Here is a 22,637-nt window from a genome sequence, read left to right on the forward strand (position 1 = left end):
GCCGGAACATGCTCTTTCGGTCAGTGAGAGCGCCTTGTTGGATAATTGTCATACACTAAGCACGAGATCCGAATTATGGGCGTTCGAAAGCGGTTATTACCCTAATACTACAAAGCTACCATACTGATATGCCGATATTCATGTCATCGTCGTGATTTTTCTGCGAGGCTGTCTGGCTGCGCCGCTGGGTATCTACAATAGCGATCAGAGATGAAGGTGACGGTCCATGTTCCTATTCACACAATTAGTCTTCGCGTAATTCGGTCAAGTAATGTAAATCGCACCTTCTAGGGCAGAGAATATTGAATACTCCTTCGTGGTCACTCCGGACACGGTGTGCGTTTCCAGAACCTTGCCTTGTACACCGGACTTCGACGTGAGTTCAGCGCGTTGATATGTAAATGTGAATGGAGGCTCTCCATCGAGGGTGAACACAATCTCCGCTTGGTCACCTGAGGGGAATGAAGTTAGTACTTAGAATCCGTGAGAGAGAAGTCAGCGCGAGACTTACCTTCATGAATATCTTGCACAATTCTCTTCCCGTGTCCAACCTGGGCAGAAGGAAGCGGGTGAATCGTATACCGCAAGTCGGTGACTGCTGTCTTGCACATCTTCTGCTGGTGGGCGATGGAAGTAATAACGAACTCGCCAGAATGCTGTTGCATGACAGAGAAGGGAGATATCTTTACATCCTGAGTGTAGGGCTTGCCATTGACGCGATACCTGAACAGGTATGATGAGCCGAGTTGCCTCCATGGAAAAGCGTATCACGTACCCGATAGACCATGGCGGTGTGCCCTCCAGCTGGAACTGGATGATGTCGTCCACGCAGAAATCTGTTCTTGTGTCGAAGGGAACAATAGCGGCGGTTTCTGCGACGTCCGCCCAAATTGATCTGTACAGAGGATCTGCGGCGGCTTGCTCGCAATGTGAAGCATCGGCCACCGATTCGATATTGACAAGATGTGGACCAATCGAATGGAAGGAGTACGATGGGATGTTGAGTTTCCACGTCGAGTCACGCGTCTGGACTACTTCCGTGAAGACTTCACTTGTGGCTAGGTTTCGAATCGAAAGTCGGACCTGGAATGGTGGCGTGCCCTGGAGCAATATTAGCCCATCCGGACCGGTGGAGTCGCGTGGTGACAGGGCGTCATTGAGGCAGTATGAGAGGCGGTTATGATTCTTGAATCGAGCGAAGGGTCGCATCAACACCTGTTGTTCGAACAGCAAACGCTGAGAGCGTGGTATCACAGCATCATTGTTCTTGCCAAGAGGATATGCTGCATCGCCAATTTGCTTCACTTCGTAAAACATCCGAGCTGCTTTGGTAGTATGCAACTGGAAGTTCGTGCGCGGCTGAATACTGCTAAAGGTAGGCTGGTCGAGTAGGTTCGTTCCACCTTGCTCGTTAGCTTCCGCTACATTGTACACGATTTGAAAAGGTGGGCGACCTATGCGCACGGTTCAGTGGTTGGATATGAAGAAGAGAAAAGTTCCATACCAGTAAGCTCAAGATCAACATGGTCATTGATGCCCTCGCAGATTGCTGGCAAGATATGAGAACCATTGAAAGACTCGAAGGTGGACTGAATTTGCGAGGACAGCTTGGCAGAGGGCCTAGGAACATGATCCACTCTGTAAGTGGCATCATTGGCGATGACTGCGCCAGGACATTGGGAGTCTGCAACCTGTGACCAAGAATCAATATGAATATATTCGACCAAAAGTCAGTGGAGGGAATGGCACACGCCTCCAGGATCTCGTAATGGCCCTTGTCAAACACTCGGAGATCTCCATTGGGTGAAGAAACACTTGCGGAATAGACCTGCTCTGGTGCTTCCGCTCGACGGTATTTCAGATGCCAAGGCTGAATGTCAAGGATCAGACAAATATCAGTAGGATGGGTAAGTTACTTACTCCGTCGCCAGTCAAACGGAGCGGGAGGCTAGCTTGCTCATTATCCAGTATTGTGACATGACGTTTGTCTGCTGCTCCATAAAACTTCGCCGTGGACTGCAGGAACTCATTGTTAGCTATTTAGGATATATCTGTCGCATTCTGAAAGAAAGCAACTGACCTGTATTCTGCGTACGTTGACCGCAACACCCGGTACAGACAGAGCACGTTTGCACCCATAGGCATCTTCGACGCTCACTACATATTTAATATTGGGTAAGCATCGCAACAACATCAAAAGTGAAGGCCCTCACCAAGGTCAATTTCGAACATACCACCGTCCTTGTCAACAGCTTTCGGGATAGGCAAGTGAAGTGTTTGCCTTGACGTTGTGATGTTCGCGACTCGGACAATCTCCGATCCTTTCGGACCAACAACCTGAACGTCGAGAGTCCATGGTCTGGTTCCCTTTAGGCAAACATATTGTATGAAGCACAGATTGAAGAAATAGTTGCTTACTCACCCGCAGATCAACGTCCACATCCACCATGTTGCCAGAGCAACTGTTAATCTTCCTTCTTCCATTACCACCTGGAACGTTATTTGCAAAGTCGGCAGAGGCAGGTGAATGCACTACTTGATCGATACTGGGGCCCTTCAAAGCCACCTTCTGATAGTTGGCGTCGCTCAATTGAACAAATTTGAAGACATAATGTCCACTACGTTCAGGCTGGATGGTAAGTTCACCCCGCGAAGTGGTGAAAGTCTTGAAGAGTTCTCGAGGTGCTTCGTGGTCGCGTTGCATACGGTAATAGACCTGGAAAGGTGGAGTGCCATGGAAGACGAGCGAAGCTGATACACCTGTGTCACCCGAGCTGGAGTTCATCTAATGTCAGTGATGGAAAAGACGTGAATATAAGAATACAGCATTCACCATTCATGGATTTTCTTCCATTCAATCTCGGCAGTTGGGATTGGACGTTCAATGACCTTGCACGTGTCTGGACTCAGGATATCTCCTTCACAGTACTTTCCTTTGACCCCCGTAATCGTGTATTCTCCTGGGGCGTCTACCAGCATGGTGTAGTCCGTCTTGCCGTACTGGGACTGCAGGCTCTTGGTCCACGACTTATGCCGCTTGCCGCTACTTTTCTTCTTGCCGTTTTCAGCGGCTAGTGGTTGATACTTGACAGTTACGTCCCAGGGAGCATCGAGTGCATCAGCCTGAAGGGCCGATATGGTCACCGGGGCTTCGGATCCAATGAGTAACGAAGCGGGATTTCCAGGGCCACAACCTTTGAACGAGACACTCGGGCGGCGGAGGACAGTCAAGGAACGAGTGACTCTGGAATCAGCAGATGTTGGAGAGCTGACAGCTTGCTCCGACGCATTAATAAAGCCAGACGAAATCGGACTGGAACCTGCTTGAATCACGTTCCCGATGCCGTCTGTGACGGATTCCAGTACGTATGAATGTGTCCCAAGGGAGTCCAGAGCTACTGTCAAGGGAACCGACAATTGCACGGGAGCTCTTCGACCACGTAACCCTGAGGGTGTCCGCCCTTCGTCCACCGAACGACGAAGGCCATACTCGGAGCTCTCAATACCCTCCACCATAAACTGTTCGCGGCGTCCACCAACTTCCTTGTACCATCGCAGGCTAAGCGGAGGAACGCCAAATACGTCGATCCCAAGGGTCATCTCCTCGCCTGCACCAGCGGCTAATCCTGGTGTTGCACAGTGTATGTCTTCCCCAGGAGCGATAACCTTGTCAGTGAACTCCGCACGCGGACAAGGCGCAACCGTCACCTCATTCGGGTAAACCAACCGTGCATCCACGTCGAATGCGTCTACCACGCGTTCGAGGCGGAGGGTACCGGGTTGACTCAACACGATATGAGCGAGGCCTTGAGTCTTCTGTAAGGGTGGAAATTGGTCAGACGGTGGCGTGTCGCTCTCATCCTCGTCGTCGTATTCGTTGTAGTCTTCGGCATCTTTCTTGGAAACTGTTTTTCCAGCGGTCTGAAGTTGCCGCAGACGGGTTTGCTCGAAAGATTTCAAGTCCTTGGGAGTCAAATCAAAGATATCGACCTTGCCTTCAGTATCTCCGAGTGGTGAGACCGAATACTGTATACCCGATGGACTGGTGTTGTTCAGCAAGATAGGTAAGATAACGGTGTTGCCTGGAGCTGCGAGACAGAAAGTCTGTCCATAAGGGTTAAGATTCGCTGTGCTGATTGGAGACATGCGGACAGTATGTTGACCGAGCAAATGACCATCTCGATCGGCACCAGAACTTGTGAGTGAGCCAAGTCCAAGACTTGGCAGGAAGGACCAAAGACCGGATGGTTGGGCTGTTGATATAATGTCTGCCCGGTCTGAACGTCGGCGGAAACTTTTGTTAATGGCACTGGTCTGCATCATTGAAGAACATACGAGAATTGAGCGAGGGCAATCCCATCCAAGAATAACCTCCTCCAACATTGAATGTAATCCCCCCGAATAGCACGCCATCCAGTATCCATAATGAGAGAATCTGCAGGGCCACCACTGACTTGCTATACCTAAGTCTTGGTATTCGGAGATTTGCAAGAGAAACGCAATACACGAAATCGAAAAAGAACCATTTCCTGCCGTAGCTTGTCTGTGCATCCTTTGGGAGAAAAACGTGTTGAAGGATGTCAAAGACCTTGATTGCCTGCCGTCTGACGTTAGAACAGAATCAGAATATCTGTAGTGTGATGAACACGCACCTGGCAAAGGACACCAAGACTCAGAAAATACAAGCGTTGAGACGGTACATCTATGAAATTCTCGGGAATGAGTGTTCCTGAACCTGGCGGGGGCGGTGGCGGCCCAGTGGCCTTGGCGTCCGTGGACATCACCCTGAGGCGTAACAATAGCAGGTGGCGAAGTGCTTGCCAAAGTAGCGTCCGGCGCAGTTATGGCACAAGTCGTCAGAAGTTAGATTCGAGATGACTGGAGCGTGCTTGAACAGAATCCGAGGGAAGGAAGAGGCAAGGCAGGCAAGATCTCATTGTGGCGAACGCGCACAGGCACGTGACCGTAAGTCTTCGGCCAGGATCTCAACGTTATAACAATTCACTCAAGAGAGGCTCGAGTCAGTAACACATCCACCACACTCGCAAAGAGAAGCAGATAAATCAATTCAATGTAATACATATCACGCGGAGTATAGCTAATGCTCCGTACAGAGAATGTCGCAGTCCAAACTGACCACCTCCAGAAGTGTCACGGTGCGTAAGAGCTTGTTCAGCTTAGATACCAGAAGACGATATACCCGATAAGTAGATAGACCAGAACCTTCACTTGGGGGTCCAATTTATTGAACTGCGCAAACATGCCACCATCCCCGCTTTCCGGCGCTGGCGGGGACGCTCCGCCGAGTGTCTGTCCTTTGCCGGTGAATGTCCCAGTGGGAGATCCCGAAGAATGGCGGCGCAGAGCACCTTCAAGACCACTAATAAGGGACGAATATGGGTAATTTAACTCACAGGCAGGCAGGAAAATTTGACTCACGACTTATTCGCGCCTTGCACTTGATCGACCTTCGTACTTCCTTTCAAGAATATGAAGGTTGGCCTGTACATGAACGCAATTGTCACGATGAAAGTCAGGGATAGACGAGAGACGTACATTGCTCTGATGCTGTACATGCTCGCAACATCCCTCGCAGCATCAACATCACATTTGAGGAAGTTCACATTGGTAAACTGTTTCGAGAGCGCTTCAAATACGGGAGCAATCACATGGCATGGCCCACACCTGCGAGCTAGGTCAGTAGAAGTCAGCGCCGAGGGCGGGGACTAACGGACCACGTTGCATGAAAGTCGATAACCTGCCTCGCGAGCAAGTTCAATAGGTCTCGGCGTGTTATCAAGCACGCCTAAAAGCTCACAGATAGCTTGTCCTTCGACTTCGACAAGATAGTGTTTAGCTGAGAGGTTGAGGTGATATGTGTAATAGACATCGTCGAAAGAGCTTCGTCGTGGCCTGCTTTGCGCGTCTCTTCCGCGAGTCTTCGCGACCGTGACAGCTTGATTAGATCACGTGATAGAGCCAAATACAACCAAATGCGGCGTACAACAAGCCTTAACCGCGTCCGGCGCGACTTGGTTTACAACCAACACCATCACATCCACCCACAGAGGCAGTCCGAAGTCCACATTAACCTCAACTCTCCCCTCTTACATTATCTTAGCGCAGTATGTCTGGACGCGGCAAGGGTGGAAAGGTAAGTGTCAACTGCTGTTGCGCTTCTATGTGGTATGCGTCGTACTGACTCGGACTACATTTGCTAGGGCCTTGGAAAGGGTGGTGCAAAGCGCCACCGCAAAATTCTTCGCGATAACATTCAGGGTATCACCAAACCCGTAAGTTCTGGTCAACGTCTAGTCAGGCATCTTCTTGACCGCTCCGGTAGGCCATTCGCCGTCTTGCCCGTCGCGGCGGTGTGAAGCGTATCTCTGGCCTCATTTATGAGGAGACCCGTGGCGTTCTCAAGATTTTCCTGGAGAACGTCATCCGCGACTCTGTCACCTACACTGAGCATGCCAAGCGGTTCGTGTTTATCTTCTCTTGTTGCGGTGAGTCTGACGTTCCATCATCTGTAAACAGCAAGACCGTCACTGCCCTCGATGTCGTCTATGCTCTGAAGCGATCTGGCCGCACCCTGTACGGTTTTGGGGCGTGAACTTTTTGCACTCTGTTTTATACTTGTATCATTTACCTTTGTAATACTGTACTAGCTCCAGCCTACTCCTGCACCTATACATCGAGTGTAGTGGCAAGAGAACTTGGAATGTTTCCACTTTCACACCGAAGTTGTGCTACAACACCTCGACCGTTCTCAAGTGCCATCTGAAGTTGAGTATCTATATTATACCCAGAAACCGTCAATGTTCGACGTGCAACATCCGAAACGACTCATATCCTCCACTACGTATGCATGGTACACTACTACCATCTTAACCCCACAATATTCATGCTAAGCAATTCTGGAAGCTTTTTCCATTTGATGCACCGAGCTGCAAGCCAACAGACTTGTGACAAAGTACACCAAAGAGAAGGAGCAGCAGAAAATGCCAAAAGAAAGTTCCCCCGACGACACAAGCCAGTACTGCAGTAGCAAGGTCATCGCGTTCCCATGTTGCAAGCAGAGCATAGGAAACAAGGGCGGCAAAAATTAGATAACCAATAATGGAGGCGGTGCCTCCATAATAGTGGTTAAACTATTAAGAACAGATACTACACTTGATCTAAGCCAAAAGGCCAGAGTGGTGAAGATTTGGAGTGCTCCAACCCGGATTATATACCGACGCTCATCTGCGCACGGACCACCAGCATGTGGTTTCAAAATAGGCAGGTATCGTGGTTCTGGTGCTCAAGTCAGCGCTCGATGTTCAAACGTTCAACGTTCAACGTTCAGCAAACTACAGGACACCGAAGGGTTCTCTGTTCCAGGCGTAATGATATCTGCAATACGGGAGGACTTCTTGACTATTACAAAAAATTACTAGGTATACAAACTTGCAATCGAGAGCGATACGAAACGATGAGAACATGCGACCCAACGCGATGAGACTACGAGGGAAAACCTGCAAGAAAAACCCACTGTCCGAGAGGAAAGAAAAAAAGAAAATCCACGAATGTAGTGACCACAGAACATGATGCATGAATGCCCGCAAGTCCTGCTTTACATAGTCGTTTTCTCCACGTCGACCTTGATACCACTAACCACGCTGCCTGCCTCTGGATACGTACCGCTCTCGATGTCAAGATCAGATCCATACGCCTGCAAATCGTCCAATTCTAGCCCGCTCGCCATCGCAAAATTCATCCCTTCCAATGGGAGACCACCCATGGTGCTCAGAACGACACCCGACGGCCGAACAAGACCCTTGGAGCTTGAGCGTCCGAAACCAAACGCACCGAAAGGCGAATTGTGGCTCGACTTTGTGGAGGTCATACCAGCGGTGAAGGCGATGGTGCCTGCAGATGGGGCAACCGTCTCTGAACCGCGCTCGCGCAGATCGAGGATGAGCCGGCAGGCTAGGACAGGGGAGAGCATGACACTGAGGGGAATACATATAGCCGACATGACTGGACGAGGCCTTCAAGAAGTGCTGTGAGACCACCAATCACGCACGGACGTATGAGATGCTTACTGAAGATAGAAGATGCCGTTGACCTGTGCACCAGGAATCAATGTCAGATATCAAAGCATCATGCAGAACGTTGCGTGGACTAACCAAGTTCGCGATGGAGATCAGAAGATAGTAGAAAACACCTACGAATGCGTCGCAGTTTGAATGTGTCGCACGAAAAACCTACGTACAATCAAGCACGTACCTTCACGGAGGAACGTCTGAATGAGTCTGCTGCTAGTACCACCTCCATGCCGACGTATCAGTATGGCCTTGGCAACAGTCATAATCGTGACCATCGTATCATAGAGAAGGGGTGCAATCTACGGGACCGCATGAGGACAGCGAAGATAGTACTCGGTGACTAGCAACTTACAAAGAATCCTGTGTGGGGATACTTCGCGTCACCCACAGCACTCAACGAATAGAGTAGACTTACCTAAGAGATCCGCCGAACCAGGTCTGGACATAGGAAAACAAGGGCCCGCAGTGTCCTGAAATCGAAACTAGAATTTAAGCCTGTCACCTATCCATTAAATAATTATCACATACAGTCACCGGCTCGAAGGGCAACACTGCGATGAGCATAGCATAGCATTCGACGATACCACAGGATGTCAGAAAGTCTTTCCGATCACATTTAAGTCGAAGACTTACGAAGCATCTGAGAGGTCGCGACATAGAGCTGATATGCGACAACCCCACACAGCGCCGAAACGAGGAGAGCAAGGATGTAGCGACTACGATTAAAGAAGGCATAGGTGCGAATGAGAAGGATACTTTCAGCTGCAACCTGGTTCCACATGGCGAGAGAGACCGGAATCTATGACGTCGCTGTGAAATCCGAATCCTGGCACAAAAAACCAGGCACTTGAGGACTTACTCGATAGATCTTCTGACAAGTTTCCCATGGATGGTCGACACAGAAACAAAAAAGTAGGTATGGAACCATGGTTAAGACCCAATAGCTATTGGCGCATTCGCGTATGAGTGGTTGCCAAGCGCTCAGCAGCTAAACATCTCACCGGCAGAATAGGTAGGCTATCTTGACTGGGGACCAGTTCGTCTTCCATATCTAGGACCATATGGGTGAGATGTCCGCCAGACGAGATGGGGACGAACACTTACGAAGCGCCACTCTCTAGGTAAAGCGAATGCCCAGTCCCAGACCACAATCGCGTCTGTAGGTAGTTAGCGAGAAGCTTTGAAATTAAGCAGTTTGCAACGCATACACATGGCTAGTGTCAAAGCTTCGTCAGCCTTGGTCAGAAAGCATACAAGAGAAATACATACCACAGAAGTGGACCTGCGTTCTGATAGCACGGGTATGACGTGTTAGTTCACGGGAGTTATATCAGTGGCAACCCTTGTCGATACCCACATAAAAATGAAGTGTTGAGCTGTTGCAATGGCGTTGGCGTCGGCGTCCATATTGCGAGGTCTTCCGGGGGATAGCTGCTTATAACCACCAAGATGTATGCAACAGGTACCAAGACAACCTGAGGAGAAGGGTGGTGAAGAGAATGGCGACGACGGTGGTGGTAGACGGAAGAGGACCGCGGGCGACGGTGACCAACTGGGAGGGATTATGAACCGGGGGGATGCCGGGAAAGAGGGTCACTTTGAGGTGGGCAGAAGCCGTGAATTGGCAGAGAGTCTAAATAAAAAACTCGAGATTCACATCACATTCCGTTTTGGGACATGCACTCGACAGATTCGCCATGTCAGTCCGGACGCCATCTGTCTTCTCCGTCATACAGGCATTCGCTCGCCGACACCTCCTTCGGTCCGCTTTCTGTGCACTGCAACCGCAGAATATCAGTATACACACCCAGTATACATATCATGCGCCAGTTTACTCCCAAATAAACCTGCAGCTGGTGAGAGGTCCCGCGAAGCAGTCAGTGAATCGACCTGCCATATCAGGATGCAGGTGCAAGAATGGAAGTCGTCGCTCCCGACGTTGTGGGCGTTTAAACGCCCGGCGTCGTGCCACTTACTCCGGCACGCAAACACGAACTCTGAGGATTAAAGTTCGGTTTAATATCGCATTAGTGTCCACAACATAGATTATTGGCTCGTACACCGGTCAGTGGACCATCATCGCCTTTTCTTTCTTCTCCACATTCTTCTTGTGTTTCAGCAGACAGAAGTCACCGAACTCGTTCCCCTCCTGCCACCTGCTGCCTGGCATCCACAACGTTCTGCTCAGGATCCACGAATTCCGTGCATCCAGGAACGGCTTGCACTTCACTCGCTCCCACGTGGCGTTGTCCGCAGCGTATCTCGGCTCGTGCAACGACGACACAGGATGCAAGGGGAAGTCGAGGTCCATGAGGTAGTCGCATTCAGAGATGTCCACCTGGTCAATCGTGAGGATGCGACACTCGGATTCAACAAAATACAATACGCACGTAGAACTCGGGTGCCTCTTTGTTCAGGTCGTTAAGTCCGGTGGGAATCGCCCTCGTGCCTTGCACCCGCTCAATCAGACCACCATCGATGTATGTCTCCAAGAAGTGTCCAGGCAGCATCCCGTCAAACTCGCTCTTCACCCAATCAACGCGCACGCCATCGGGCACAAGGTAGTGTCCAGGGAACCGATGCCACTCTTTCCCTATGCACAGCCGGAGGTTGAAAGGCCGGATCAAGTTTAGGTCAATCCGCGGCTCCATCTCCAGTTGATCTTGACCCACTTTGTCCGTTGGAGAGGCCAGATGAATGTGGCCAGTCGCGTTCAGGATGCGAGGGATCTCCTCCCCTTCCAATGAATAAATGACCGTGAGCGGTGCATGGTAATACTCCCATTGTGTGAGAATGTGAGAAACGGACAGCACGCAGAAGGCGGTGATAACGGAGAGGGTGAAGCGACGGAACAGCGGGGAGATTGATGCCTATGGAGAATGGTGACTTCTTAACGTCACTGCTCACATAAGGAGACTCACCCTGTACGGCGATTTGGTGACTTTCACGAACGCAGTCTCTAGCCAGCCTCGCATGAGATACAAGGTCACCGCCGCATTGAAACAAATTAGCGGGTAGATAGGGAACATGAAACGCTCTTCTTTATGACTCTGCGCGGTCATGACTTGCATCCATATATACATCGGTGCAAGCCGAACCGCCAACAGTATAAATGGTGAACTCTGATCGGCAGTAGGAGTACGCTCTCCGAGACGCCTACGGTCGAAGCGGTACGTGATTGCCAGCGCGGGAAGCGCGGCAATCGCAAGAGGGACCAGGACGTTGAAGTTCAGCAGAAGATTCGAGAGATAATAAGACGCGGGTTCAGTGCCATAGAGATCCGGGCCACTCTGGGAATCCGGGAAAACGTTGTACTTGACGATATTCCACGGGACCAACGTAAGCTTGCCGTAGAATAGTGTGTCAAGAGCAACAACGGGGATCTATGATGACGCACTTGAGCATGAGCATCGTTTGGCTTCAGACATTTAGTATCACGTACGAAAAGTAAGGAAGCAACAGCTCCGCAAACAAGCATTCTTTTCCACCTTTTCAGCATCCAGGACAATTTGAGCTCCGGAGGAACGCGGTCAGCACCAAACATGAACAACTCTTCAAACACAAATGGGATAGCAACTGCCAACGCGAAAGGCCAACCAATGATTGCCCCAGCTGCGAAAGACAGCGTCGCAAATAGAGTACGCTTCATGTTGCTAGAGCCGGACGGCTCCAAGGCGAAGGAAAAGGCGAGGGTGTTCGCGTACATAGCGAAGGACGAAGGCAAGAACGCTGTCGCATTCATTTCAGAATTGCAGCAGGTGGAATACAAAGAGGACATACCGGTCGAAGCTGTCCACATTCCTGCGCTAAACAAGAGCATGAAGAACACGTATCTGCCGACCCTATAATTGATCCTTTCCACTACTGCCCTGTAAAATGCGGTCTCGCACACGGACGAAATAGCGGCCAGGGTCAATCGCACTGCGAAGAAAGCAGGCCTCTGCAAGACCCGGTCGTTTAAGCATCTTTCATTTTGACACGACGTATAAATGCGTACCTTCTCACCGCCAACCAAGAGTTTCGCTATCTGTGTTGGTAAAAGGTGAAGCATGGTATATGCCCAGCTGCGTATGGAGTACACAGGCGACGTCTCCCAAGACTGGAAGCCATACCCACGATCAAGGTAATGCAGTGGTTCCCAGAAATTAAAGACTGAATGTCAAATATACTGCCACGTCACATTCGATTCACACTATACGACAGAAATCCCGAGGGTAAGTGACGTACCTTCGTCACAATCTTGTATATTCGAGTACATAGCTCCCGCGACACGAATGAGCAAAAAGATCTTCAGCGCGGTTGAGAAGCTTGGACACCACGGTCCGCGCTGGGCTCTACACAGAGGTCATGTTCCATGCAACACCGATAACATGTTGCTTGCCCACCTGCGCAGTTGGTCTTGAAGGATTCCAGCATGCCGATTCTTGGGCTTCACAATTGGCGCAGGAGTCGTTTTGGGTTCAGGACGACGGAAATGGATGGTTTGTATGTTTGCAGCCATCTCTAGAATGTAACCTATGCCAGCATTTTTAAGAAGGGAGACGCAAGGATGGCAGGAACGCTCGAGGTTAGCCGGGAGGGGGGCACGTGATCAAGACGCGTCTTAGCACGCGTTCTCGGCATCAAGCATTGAACTTCTACCAACTTTTCTGGAGGCAAGATTGGCAAGCTGGTCTTGCAGGAAGAATTCCCACCATCCTTGGATTGACTGTATTTCACTGGGGTAGAGATTGTTTCCATGGAACAGTACCCACATCGGCGTGCATCGAATTGGGAAGTCCTCGAGGGTCTCGACGAGTTGAATCCTCCTAGCCCCTCACCCTCCTTGGAAGCTAGCACACTGTTTTCGCTCTGTAGCTCTGGCGAGATTCCGATTTTTCTCCACACAGAAACGGACTGCGGGGACTTCCTGCTGCAGGAAGAGGAATTTCAAGAGGAGCACTTCCTGATCCAGTCCCCCAGCAGCAGCAGCAGTGTCAACTTCACCGCTCATGATGTAGACTATGGCAATAGTCTACGCTTTTCGTCTCCGACAGGCTCTGCGCACGGCTCTCCAGTCGTCTCTGGTAGAATGACACCTGTATGCTCAGTCCCGAGTTCGCCTGCAGTGGAATCTCCATTTCTATCATCCCATTCCTTCTACGAGTATCAGCAGCATACCTCGGCAGAAAGCGTCGCATATCGTGGCTCGTCTTCTGGGCTTTTCAGAAGTCCCGGATCTAGCACCATTCTCTCCACCGCTCTCTTCGGATCCGGTTCGTTATTATCACCCTCACCGTCCATTGTCACCGCGGATGTCAACTATGCAGTACCTGGTGTCAAGCGTGATGGTTTCTCTTTTAGGCGTCACCAGAAGACGAAGAGCATTTCTCCCTTGTCTGAAGCCGGTGGACGCTCGCGCAGCCCTTCCCCTATGCCTCACAACGCTGAAGTTAGCTCTGCTCCCGTGACACCCGTTGTAGCTTCTTTTGACATCCGCCTACCTCCTTCGCCTCGCACTGCATTCGCGAAGAACGGCGTCAGGCCTACTAGTAGCGCGCGATCTAGTCGCATCTCAAGCCCACTGGCCTCTCCGTCGTCCAAGTCACCGAACATACCAGGTATACTTGGATGGCTGCGGGAAATCGAACTGGAGTTTTGGATTGATCAAGAAGGCTCTCGGACTATGTGGCCGACATTCACGCTAGTGGGTTATTCGAGCGAGGAGGCCTCGGACGATCGTAACGTCGACCTGGTCAACGCTCTCACCTACGGTGCAGCCCACTTCCGTCCAGTGAAGCGACAGGCATTTGTCCTCCGCCGTGGCACGCTCGACACTCCGCTCGTGCTGCGCCGCTTGACTCTGGCAGGGGACGGGTCCAAGGACTACATATCTCGGCAGGCCTCTCTTAGGATTGATTCGAATGGAGTGTACGTGGTCCGTGGCACGGAACTATTCGAGCACCACCCCAACAGTTCCCGCGGATACGTGGCACAGTCTCGTCAGGAGCCGCTCAAGCTAAGCTGGCGGTTCGAGTACAGAGTCGATGACCGTATTTCCGAATATGGGACACTCGCTCCCGGCGAGAAGTCATTCACACCCGTGGGCTTCTGGTGCTCTCCTGCCTTGCTCCACCCAACGCACGGGAAGAAGACAAAGCTGATCCAGGTCTTCAAGAAGAACCTTGGGCCGAGACTTTCCTCAGAGAAGCTTGGGGTCTCGAGCGCGTCTCTGATTACCTCGGACGATAAAGAGAACGAAGCCTACGGTGCAGCGCAGATCGCTCGAAGACCTTCTCTGGAACATAGGAGGGCTATCTCTGGACCAGGCGTACTGCTGGATTGCGGTGCCAAGATTCTCGGGGTCCATGGTCGGGAGAGTGGGAGGCCGGCCTCTATCATGATTCCTTCTTGAGATCAGGTGGTTCAGAATGCATACAATGGACATAAGGCTCAACGGCATCGAGTTTATCATGTGCAGGGTCCATAGGAACACGGACGGACTGGTCGTTATGTATTGACGTGGACAATCTAGTAGATGATATACAGACATTACAACTTCAAAAACTATATGAGACGTAGGATGGTCGGCCTGATTTATCGTCCAGCTCACTTCTGAAGCACACATTTGTACTTGAGTAAGAAGGCGCTAGGTGCACCCCAGCGTTCCACAACACCTTCCCGATTCGGGGCCACACAAAAGATGGTCCGTGCGCAGATGAGCGTCGGTATATAATCCGGGTTGGAGCACTCCAAATCTTCACCACTCTGGCCTTTTGGCTTAGATCAAGTGTAGTATCTGTTCTTAATAGTTTAACCACTATTATGGAGGCACCGCCTCCATTATTGGTTATCTAATTTTTGCCGCCCTTGTTTCCTATGCTCTGCTTGCAACATGGGAACGCGATGACCTTGCTACTGCAGTACTGGCTTGTGTCGTCGGGGGAACTTTCTTTTGGCATTTTCTGCTGCTCCTTCTCTTTGGTGTACTTTGTCACAAGTCTGTTGGCTTGCAGCTCGGTGCATCAAATGGAATGAGTGCGCAGAAATAACCGTAGTTTGCTTGTTTTCCTATTTTCCTGGTTACCTACGAGTTTGAAATACCCCTCTGTTCTTGTGCTTGCCTATGGTTTCTAATTCAAATGTATTCTACAAAATGTTTTTGTGGGATTATTTGTTGTCTACATATGAAACCACTAGATATGTCTACCCTTTCGATGCTCGAACTTGATTTGCAAGACGAGTAGGCAAGATGGTGGCGTATTTTTTCCTCCAAAAACAGATGCCTACACAGCTTCCTCATACTTTCTCCTTGCCCTGCAGCAGGTCGCGAAGGGGTAGAAACATAGGAGGGGGCAATCTCTCAGATCCGAATTGCATATTTGCATCCCCGAGGCGGAAGCAAACGGCACACGCCTGGACTATGACGGAACTTGGTACTATCTGCTTCCGCACGCACCGACAATACACACAGCGTCCGCGCAAATCGTGGACAGAGACCTCCTTCCATTGAATGACTACGGGTGACCAAATGCATGTAAAATAAAACTATGCCGATCCAAGAAAGCTACAGAAAACACAGACGGCGCTAGGGTGCTAAGGGAGGTAACGCGGCGGACTGGCACTCCACGGCGGCGACGGCGCACGACGCATAGCGGATGCGGATGAGGACGACTCCGCACCGCGATCGGCGGGCTCTCGCGGTGCTGCGGTGAGAGAACTCCCTCGGGCAGTGACTTCATCGTCCAGAGGCGGAGCGGACGGTAGCAGACCCCCGACGTCACCCGACTCGAAATCGAGTTCAAGCGGCGGAGCACTTGGTACGGCGGAGCTCTCGACTTCAAACGGTGGCGCTGATGGGTGCGCCTCAGGCTCCGCGCAGTAATCCTCCTCGAAGGAGGACGGATACTCGTAGAACATAGACGCCGCCAGGGCCTTCATGGGCGGCGGGGGAAGAAGAGACGGCTGCGGGAAGACATCGCACGAATAAGAGGGCACATCGACATGTTCATGCGACATCGCCGGCGGAAGTGTTCCTAAGCTCCGTGATGCACCTGGCTCCGTGTCAGAGACCTGCATGCCGAATGGCAAGTCCTCGAATTCGTCGTCAAGAGCAGGTACCGAGGCGTAGGAGACGGTCAATTCCTCAGATGAGGAAAGGTCGGTGAAAGGCGGCGCGCTAGCCATGGATGCGATACGTGCCAGTACTGCTTTGTCGTCTGTGGCGACGTGTGCTGCCCTAAAAGACTCCTGGTATTCGATGTCCGGATTCGCGCCCCCTGAAACCGAGCTAGATGGTGTGGTATCATTAAGGTTGGGGTATGGGGAGAGATTCTGCGAGCAATGCGCATAAGCCAAGTCATCGCACACTGCTGGAGAATTTGATAAATATGCTGGAGGTTGAGTAGGGGAAGAGGTAGGGCTCGGAGGATGGATCACATGAGCATTTACTGGGTCATGAGACTGCAGTGAAGACGAGATGTCGTTGACAGCTTCATAGCCCGCAGAATCATGACTGTCTGCAGTGCGCGGTAGAGACGCGGAAGACTGCGAATTTTGGCATGTCTCGACCAACGTCCGGAAACCAGTGTCTTTGGGTCCTGACGCCGCGTGCTTCCTCCTCCTCCGCACGGAGTGTCGGATATTGGCCTTCCACCGCGCCGTGGCTTTGGCCCATATCCTCTGTTTAGAGCGGAAGTGCTTGAGCTCCTCCGACTCATTATCAGAGTCGTCACCTAGACTATCCTTCCGCGCTCTCTTCTCCAAATCGCTCCGAGCCTTGAGACGCCGCTTCTTTCGCCACATCACACATAGTGTGATGATAGAGCAGATGCAGAGGGCGAGGACAAGAGACAGCGTGACAATGACTGGGGTTGTTACATTGTCATCCTTGGGTTTCGTCGGCCACCCTGAAGGGAGAGATGGAGTACTGGAAGAATGTACAAAGGTCGAAGACGTATAGCTGGAGGAAGCAGATTCGGCAACTAAAGTAGCGTAATCAGTTGTCGAACTTGGGATGGTCGAACTTGGGGGGGAACTTGGGGTGGACGAACTTTGGACGGTCGAAATTGGGACTGCCGAGCATTCGGACGCCTGCAACCCACAAGCGTCACTAAAAAGCATGGATCATGGGAAGGAAATTACTCACCATGCATATAGTGGAGCCGTACAGAGACCACATATCGGTTTTACGCCAACGCTTATCATCACCCTGGACAAACTTGTCTGCGACGCTTGCACTTCTCGGCACTTGTTGTGTGAATGCGACCGAGACTGGAGTAACGCTGCTCTGTGGGGGAAGAGAACTTGTGGGAGCGGAGAAGGAGTTCCGACATGGAATGTTCCCGAAGTGTGGGCAGAGGAAATCTGGCGGTGGAGTGGCTTGAGCGGTAAAGGGGCGACTCTCCGCGGGTGAGGCTGATGCTACGACGGTCACGAAAAATGCCGACCATGAAGATGAAGGGCCTGGCGAACGACGACGACGGGGACGACGAGGAATATGGTGGGCTGGCGGAGGAGTGGAACCCGTGACAACGGAGGACGACGGGCCAAGTAAATTGTGCCTGCGCATGCTACCTCGCGGGTAGCGCTAGGACGAGTGTGGGTGCGCGGAGGACGTGGGGGACGGCGAGGAGGGAGAGCTGGGGGCTGTGGGAGACAGGGAGCAAGAGGAGAAAGACGGCGAAGGCGAATTACTTATGCAGGGGACCACGTTGAGTAACGACAGAATAGGCTACAGTCCAAAAATAGCGCAGATACAGAAATAGCACAGAGTCCCACGGCAGCCTACGAAAGCAGCCGCCCCAGTCGTCGCATCCGCTCCTCCGCCTGTGCACGTGCACGAGCCCTGAGCTCCCCGTCCGCTGCCTCTCCCCGCCGTCGCCACAACGTCTCCTCGCTCCCCGCTGCATACATCAGCCTGTACGTTCCTGCGGCAACCACTATCCGCACCCCCTTCTCCCGCTGCAGCGCTTCCCCTTTCTCGGACCCGTCCATCAGGCACCTATTAATACCCTTCAGCACTCACATGTCATCTCACATACCCCATACCCACTCACCGTCTCAAGAATAACCCCCCATGTTGCCGCGGTTCTGCAGGCATCCATTCCGTCGCGTGTGCCAGAACATAACTCGCAACATACTCCTGCCACCGCCCGATTGTCGAGTTGTCTTCATCCACGCTGGCATCACCCCCACCCACCAATTGGATCCGTATCATCCTCGACTGCGCGTCCTGTGCCGATTGGCTGTCAATCAGGGATCATTGCCGCACAGACTCCATGATGACATACCCAGTCGAACCGGTATAGATTGTCATCTGATCCAACGTGACGCTCTGCTTCCCGCCTATATCGGATGGTATCATGTGCCGTAAGAACCTCTTCACTTCGTGCTGCTTGCAGAAGTCCCCATAGCTCTTGACACTTATGGTCCGCCATTATGGTTTGTACCTTCCGAGCAACATCGTCAATCTTGTTAGTCCATCGGCACCAGCACAAAGAGTCGCTGTAAACGCACCTGTTTGACAATCGCGGTGATCACCCTATCCAGGGTAAAGACATGATATGCCTGGACGAGACGTGGATGCTCAGCGTCTCGCAACTTGGGATAATCCACCCCTTACCTTGGTACGGAAGAACCAACGCATATGCTCCTCGAACACAGGTTGGTCCAGCTCGGTTGCAAATACCTTCTCGCATGCGTCGAGCAAGTACAGATATAGAACATTCGGCTCCTCGGCTGTTCGACTTTCACCTAAAGCTTCCATTGCTTGGGCCAGTACGGCAGGTGGGCCATTGGGTTCGTCCAATCCCAGCTGGACAGCAACAGGGTTCGCGAGCAAACTGGCATGCTTTTCCGCAGCCGTGCGCGCTCCGAAGTCCTTGCACAGCAGCAGCCGTGAATACAACAGCTAAGCCGCATGATGACCCTTTGTCAGTTCATCTGTGCCCGCGTGAGCTGAGTAGCGTCATACCTGCAGAAGGCGCAACAGCGTATAGAATGTTGTATTTGCGAAAAAAGGCCGCCTCCGAATCGGCCCCTCGCCTGCGCTAGCAGAAGCAGCTCCAGCTTCCATGATCCAAATATCCTCGGGGCTTGTGCGGAGAGTATCCTCGATGGCCAATTCTTGATTCAGCCTAGATGCTTTGATCCGCGCAGTTGACGCACTTCCTTCGTTCGGGACTGGGGATGTAGACCTAGTATGAGCCGCTGAACGCGAAGAGAGTTCCTTCGTCTTCGTCCGGGGTGATCGTTCTTGTGCCGTTCTTAGAAGTCGCCTTCTGAGGTCACCAGCACAGACAGCAGTAGAGTGGTTCCCGCTCGGTTGCCGCCTTCCACTGCGGTCGCGGTTAGCGATTGGATGGTCATCAACTCCGTCGGTACTTAGAACAGTATCGTCAGTCATATCGTCATCGTGACCACCCTCCAGAGGCCCACACGCAGCGTTGAACTCCTGCACGGGATACATGAAGAAGAGGGGGACAAATTGGCGCAAAAAGCGCTCAATGCCGCGCCGTTCCGAAGGACCGTACAGTGACGGAGAATGATCGAGGAACGAATAAATCAGTTTGAGGGAATCGTGCAGAACGCCCGTGTCACTGAATTCGTACTCCAGCTGGTGGCCAAGTGATTTGCCAATGGGAGTGGGACGTGTTTCCGCTTCCCTGGCTTGGGTCTGTGCAGCCTTCGCAGCTTCAATATCCTGCACGAAATGCTTGGCAGTAATATTCTTCTTGTCGTTCGTCTTGAAGACGACGCTTTGCATGTCAAGAGCCTTGTAAAAATTCTTCACATCTACGTCCTTCCATGTCTTGTTAAATTCGCGCCGCCATCGCCGCCATTCATAGTCTTTCAGCTTCAGTCGTTGAAGCACGACGGGGACAGCGACCGCAGGACACTCTTGGAGCGCTTTCAGAATTTCCAGCCCGGCGTCCCGCCCATAGACCTTTTTGATAATGCGCTCGTAGATTGCCCGCCCAGTGCCGCTAAGGTCAGGCTTCAGCCTGAACTGAGCACGCTCTTCAGCCGTCATTTCCTCGAGGCGCACATCCAGCGGCTCCAGCACAGCGATTGTACGTTGGAGAGCATCTATTTGCACGTGGTATTCATGCCGCTCATCTTCGCTCCGAGCTAGTGTCTCTTCGAACTGGTTCTTTTTATGTGCAGCGAACCCGGCGTCCTCCGATGCCCACGTAGGGTGGGAGAGCCACACGTCGTTGAGCACAGACCAACAAAGTTCGTCGCGGCCAGAGCATGCAAGGTGAATTTCCTGGTGCCTTCTATCAGACAGCTCTATAAACGTGTGGGAAGTGGACTCACACTGTCTGGCAATCGGCGATAGCTCGGTCCCTGGCCATCGTCTGGGATCCTTGCTGCGTAAACGTCCGGAGGACCAGTCCTGATGCTGCCCGGCGGTCCGTACTCAACATTGCCATGCTTGTCATCCCAGTTCATCAGGTCCTTAAACTGCGTCATAAGGTCCCCATCGCCCAGAAAGATTTCCGCACGGTCAATTAGGGTTTCTGTGTCAATAATATCCTTCGCGAAAAGGTTCAGCAGCTTCAAGAATTCTTCATACGTTCCACCGTTCTCCAATGCTCGCTTGGTGCGATCGAAGAACAGGAGCTCTTCCGAGGTGGTTACGGATGGATTCGGTGAGATAGCAGTGGGTTGCAGGGCGTGGGTATGAGTTGCGTGAGGATGATGCGGAGCGCTGGTTGGCTGGTGCGGAGGGGGCGGGACTGGCTGAGGAGACTGTGGGACCTGATACGGTGAGAATTTGGGCGACGCCGGTTCCGGTTTTTGAGTCGTCTTCGCTCGTTTGGCCTAGAATAAACACGCCGTGTGAACAGAAGGGTTTTACCGGGAAAAAGAGAGCTCACTCGGCTTCCACCCTTCTGCGTCGCAGGTGTTTCCTTGTCGGCGGCTCGCTTCCGCCGTCTGTTAGGAGCTTTACTAACCTTCTCCGGTGGTGCGGTGGACGGTTCACCTTGAGTCCAAGGGCCAGAACTACTTACTGGATGGGGCATGATACCAACCAACCCCGCGGGTTGAACGGACGGTGCCATGGCTTCTGGAAGGAAGTCTTTGAACTCATTCATCAGATCAGGTGCGTCCTTGAACAGCATCTGAACCTGTGCATACACTTGTGACTGGAGAAACAACTCGATCAGTACAAGCGGCAAAAAAAGCCACACGTAAATAGTATAGGAAGCTCACGTCATGCAACTGTTTCTGCTCCTTCTGGTATGTCTGCAGGATCTCTAGGAATTGTTTGTACGTTTCTTGGTCGTCTGCAAAGCGCATCTTTATCTTGTTGAGGTACTGGATTGCGTGGTTAAACTCGCCAGCCGGAGCCTTCTCCACGGTCCTATTGTTCAAGTTGCCCAGGAAGGACGCAGCAGCAGTCGTCTGGGCCCCTTGCGTCGCGGGCGAATAAGGAGCAGGAGGCTCGACAAATGGAGACGGACCGCCGACAACGGACATGTGTGGTAGCGGTGTATGTGGGCGCGAACCATTCCCGATACCAACGGGCAGAACGGGCGGGGGAGGTCCAAAGGGTGGTGGCTGAGCAAACGGCGCGATGATCGTCGGTGCGGCCAAGAGTGGCTCGCGCGGGACGCGTACGGGAGTACCAAACGCGGTGATACTCTGCGTGATGGTACCTACTGGGGTCATGACGGTGATAGTGTCCAAATTGAGCGGGTCGGTAGAGAGCTCGATGCGGTAACCGGGAGGGAGGAAGGTGTTGAACCCTTGTATGAGGTACGGGTTCCCGTGGAAGAGCATTGAAACACGCTCAATAACTCCTGGAGTATCAATCCTGAGACGAATCAGAACATGCAATACAGCCGCAAGGAATCCGTTATCGGACACAACAACACATACGACGCGTCATACTCAGCGAAATGATACAACACAAGAGAAGTGGCATATGGTTGGAACAACCAGAAAAACGCCATACGTCATGCCACCACCAACCCAACGGATACAGACGAAGAAGAGAAGACACTCACATTTGGCTTTTAAAGTCCTTCATGATGTCCAAAAAGTGGTTGTACACATCTGGCTTATCCTGGAACTGCACCTTCACCGCATCGAGGTAGCTCAACGCGTCCGTCACGTTCAATGGCCTATCGGGGACCGGCGAGCGCGGGACAGCGGGGCCAGAAAGCGCAGTGGCCACGCCGTCACCGTCGTTGGCCATATCCTGCGGTGTCATCGGATTGGGCGTCCTCGGCGCGGTTCTGGGTGTCCTCGGACGCAGCGCCTTCGCGGCTCTCTTCGGCTCGGTCGGCGTTGGTTCTGAAAGTAGTAGTACACTTTTCGGCGCGAGTACTGGGGCTGGAAGTAGGTGCTCTTTAGAGTCGCTCACGGCTGGTTGTGGCACTGGCCCGGGTAGTGGTCCCTGCATCGATGATACTGGTGCTGGGGGCTGGGGACTGGGAGTTGGAGAAAAGTGTGCCAATGGGAGAGGAGTTGGTGGATGTGGAGGAACATGTAGAGAATCGTGTGATGTAGTGTCGGGGTCCATGTGCACAAGAGATATGAAGTCGGGAGGCAGGC

At 52.1% G+C, this 22,637-nt stretch overlaps 8 protein-coding genes across 8 annotated transcripts; 2 read left to right on the forward strand and 6 right to left on the reverse strand.

Annotated features, from left to right (window-relative positions):
* Positions 1-143: 143 nt before the first annotated feature.
* On the reverse strand, positions 144-4,781 carry SCP_0105020 (hypothetical protein; the record flags this gene model as incomplete). Its single annotated transcript, XM_027752734.1, has 13 exons — positions 144-232; positions 285-452; positions 512-723; positions 776-1,454; positions 1,505-1,691; positions 1,754-1,870; positions 1,921-2,016; positions 2,081-2,157; positions 2,214-2,367; positions 2,423-2,774; positions 2,834-4,277; positions 4,336-4,597; positions 4,653-4,781. 13 exons carry the CDS (start codon positions 4,779-4,781, stop codon positions 144-146), a joined length of 3,966 nt encoding a protein of 1,321 aa, XP_027608535.1.
* A 391-nt stretch (positions 4,782-5,172) lies between these two features.
* Positions 5,173-5,890, reverse strand: SCP_0105030 (Thioredoxin-2; the record flags this gene model as incomplete). Its single annotated transcript, XM_027752735.1, has 5 exons — positions 5,173-5,380; positions 5,440-5,502; positions 5,557-5,685; positions 5,736-5,758; positions 5,819-5,890. The coding sequence occupies 5 exons, from the start codon at positions 5,888-5,890 to the stop codon at positions 5,173-5,175; spliced, it is 495 nt and encodes a 164-aa protein (XP_027608536.1).
* Positions 5,891-6,127: 237 nt separating this feature from the next.
* SCP_0105040 (Histone H4) lies at positions 6,128-6,613 on the forward strand (the record flags this gene model as incomplete). The annotated part of the gene is made up of 4 exons (XM_027752736.1): positions 6,128-6,154; positions 6,222-6,293; positions 6,344-6,480; positions 6,538-6,613. The coding sequence occupies 4 exons, from the start codon at positions 6,128-6,130 to the stop codon at positions 6,611-6,613; spliced, it is 312 nt and encodes a 103-aa protein (XP_027608537.1).
* Positions 6,614-7,615: 1,002 nt separating this feature from the next.
* Positions 7,616-9,497, reverse strand: SCP_0105050 (hypothetical protein; the record flags this gene model as incomplete). The annotated part of the gene is made up of 14 exons (XM_027752737.1): positions 7,616-8,033; positions 8,088-8,110; positions 8,172-8,209; positions 8,272-8,389; positions 8,443-8,450; positions 8,506-8,560; positions 8,619-8,641; positions 8,724-8,889; positions 8,950-9,034; positions 9,092-9,141; positions 9,195-9,247; positions 9,299-9,304; positions 9,360-9,379; positions 9,448-9,497. The coding sequence occupies 14 exons, from the start codon at positions 9,495-9,497 to the stop codon at positions 7,616-7,618; spliced, it is 1,113 nt and encodes a 370-aa protein (XP_027608538.1).
* Positions 9,498-10,155: 658 nt separating this feature from the next.
* On the reverse strand, positions 10,156-12,591 carry SCP_0105060 (Alpha-1,2-mannosyltransferase alg9; the record flags this gene model as incomplete). The annotated part of the gene is made up of 8 exons (XM_027752738.1): positions 10,156-10,428; positions 10,481-10,960; positions 11,012-11,473; positions 11,533-11,819; positions 11,871-12,030; positions 12,088-12,242; positions 12,318-12,424; positions 12,476-12,591. 8 exons carry the CDS (start codon positions 12,589-12,591, stop codon positions 10,156-10,158), a joined length of 2,040 nt encoding a protein of 679 aa, XP_027608539.1.
* A 237-nt stretch (positions 12,592-12,828) lies between these two features.
* SCP_0105070 (hypothetical protein) lies at positions 12,829-14,484 on the forward strand (the record flags this gene model as incomplete). The annotated part of the gene is made up of 1 exon (XM_027752739.1): positions 12,829-14,484. The coding sequence occupies one exon, from the start codon at positions 12,829-12,831 to the stop codon at positions 14,482-14,484; it is 1,656 nt and encodes a 551-aa protein (XP_027608540.1).
* A 1,181-nt stretch (positions 14,485-15,665) lies between these two features.
* On the reverse strand, positions 15,666-17,640 carry SCP_0105080 (hypothetical protein; the record flags this gene model as incomplete). Its single annotated transcript, XM_027752740.1, has 3 exons — positions 15,666-17,053; positions 17,123-17,162; positions 17,218-17,640. 3 exons carry the CDS (start codon positions 17,638-17,640, stop codon positions 15,666-15,668), a joined length of 1,851 nt encoding a protein of 616 aa, XP_027608541.1.
* Positions 17,641-17,855: 215 nt separating this feature from the next.
* SCP_0105090 (Paired amphipathic helix protein) lies at positions 17,856-22,605 on the reverse strand (the record flags this gene model as incomplete). Its single annotated transcript, XM_027752741.1, has 10 exons — positions 17,856-18,072; positions 18,128-18,303; positions 18,362-18,520; positions 18,588-18,638; positions 18,694-18,981; positions 19,045-20,340; positions 20,391-20,897; positions 20,954-21,223; positions 21,291-21,894; positions 22,088-22,605. 10 exons carry the CDS (start codon positions 22,603-22,605, stop codon positions 17,856-17,858), a joined length of 4,086 nt encoding a protein of 1,361 aa, XP_027608542.1.
* Between the last annotated feature and the right edge of the window lie 32 nt (positions 22,606-22,637).

Source organism: Sparassis crispa (genome assembly GCF_003851025.1).
Source record: "Sparassis crispa DNA, contig_000000F, whole genome shotgun sequence".
NCBI lineage: Eukaryota > Fungi > Basidiomycota > Agaricomycetes > Polyporales > Sparassidaceae > Sparassis > Sparassis crispa.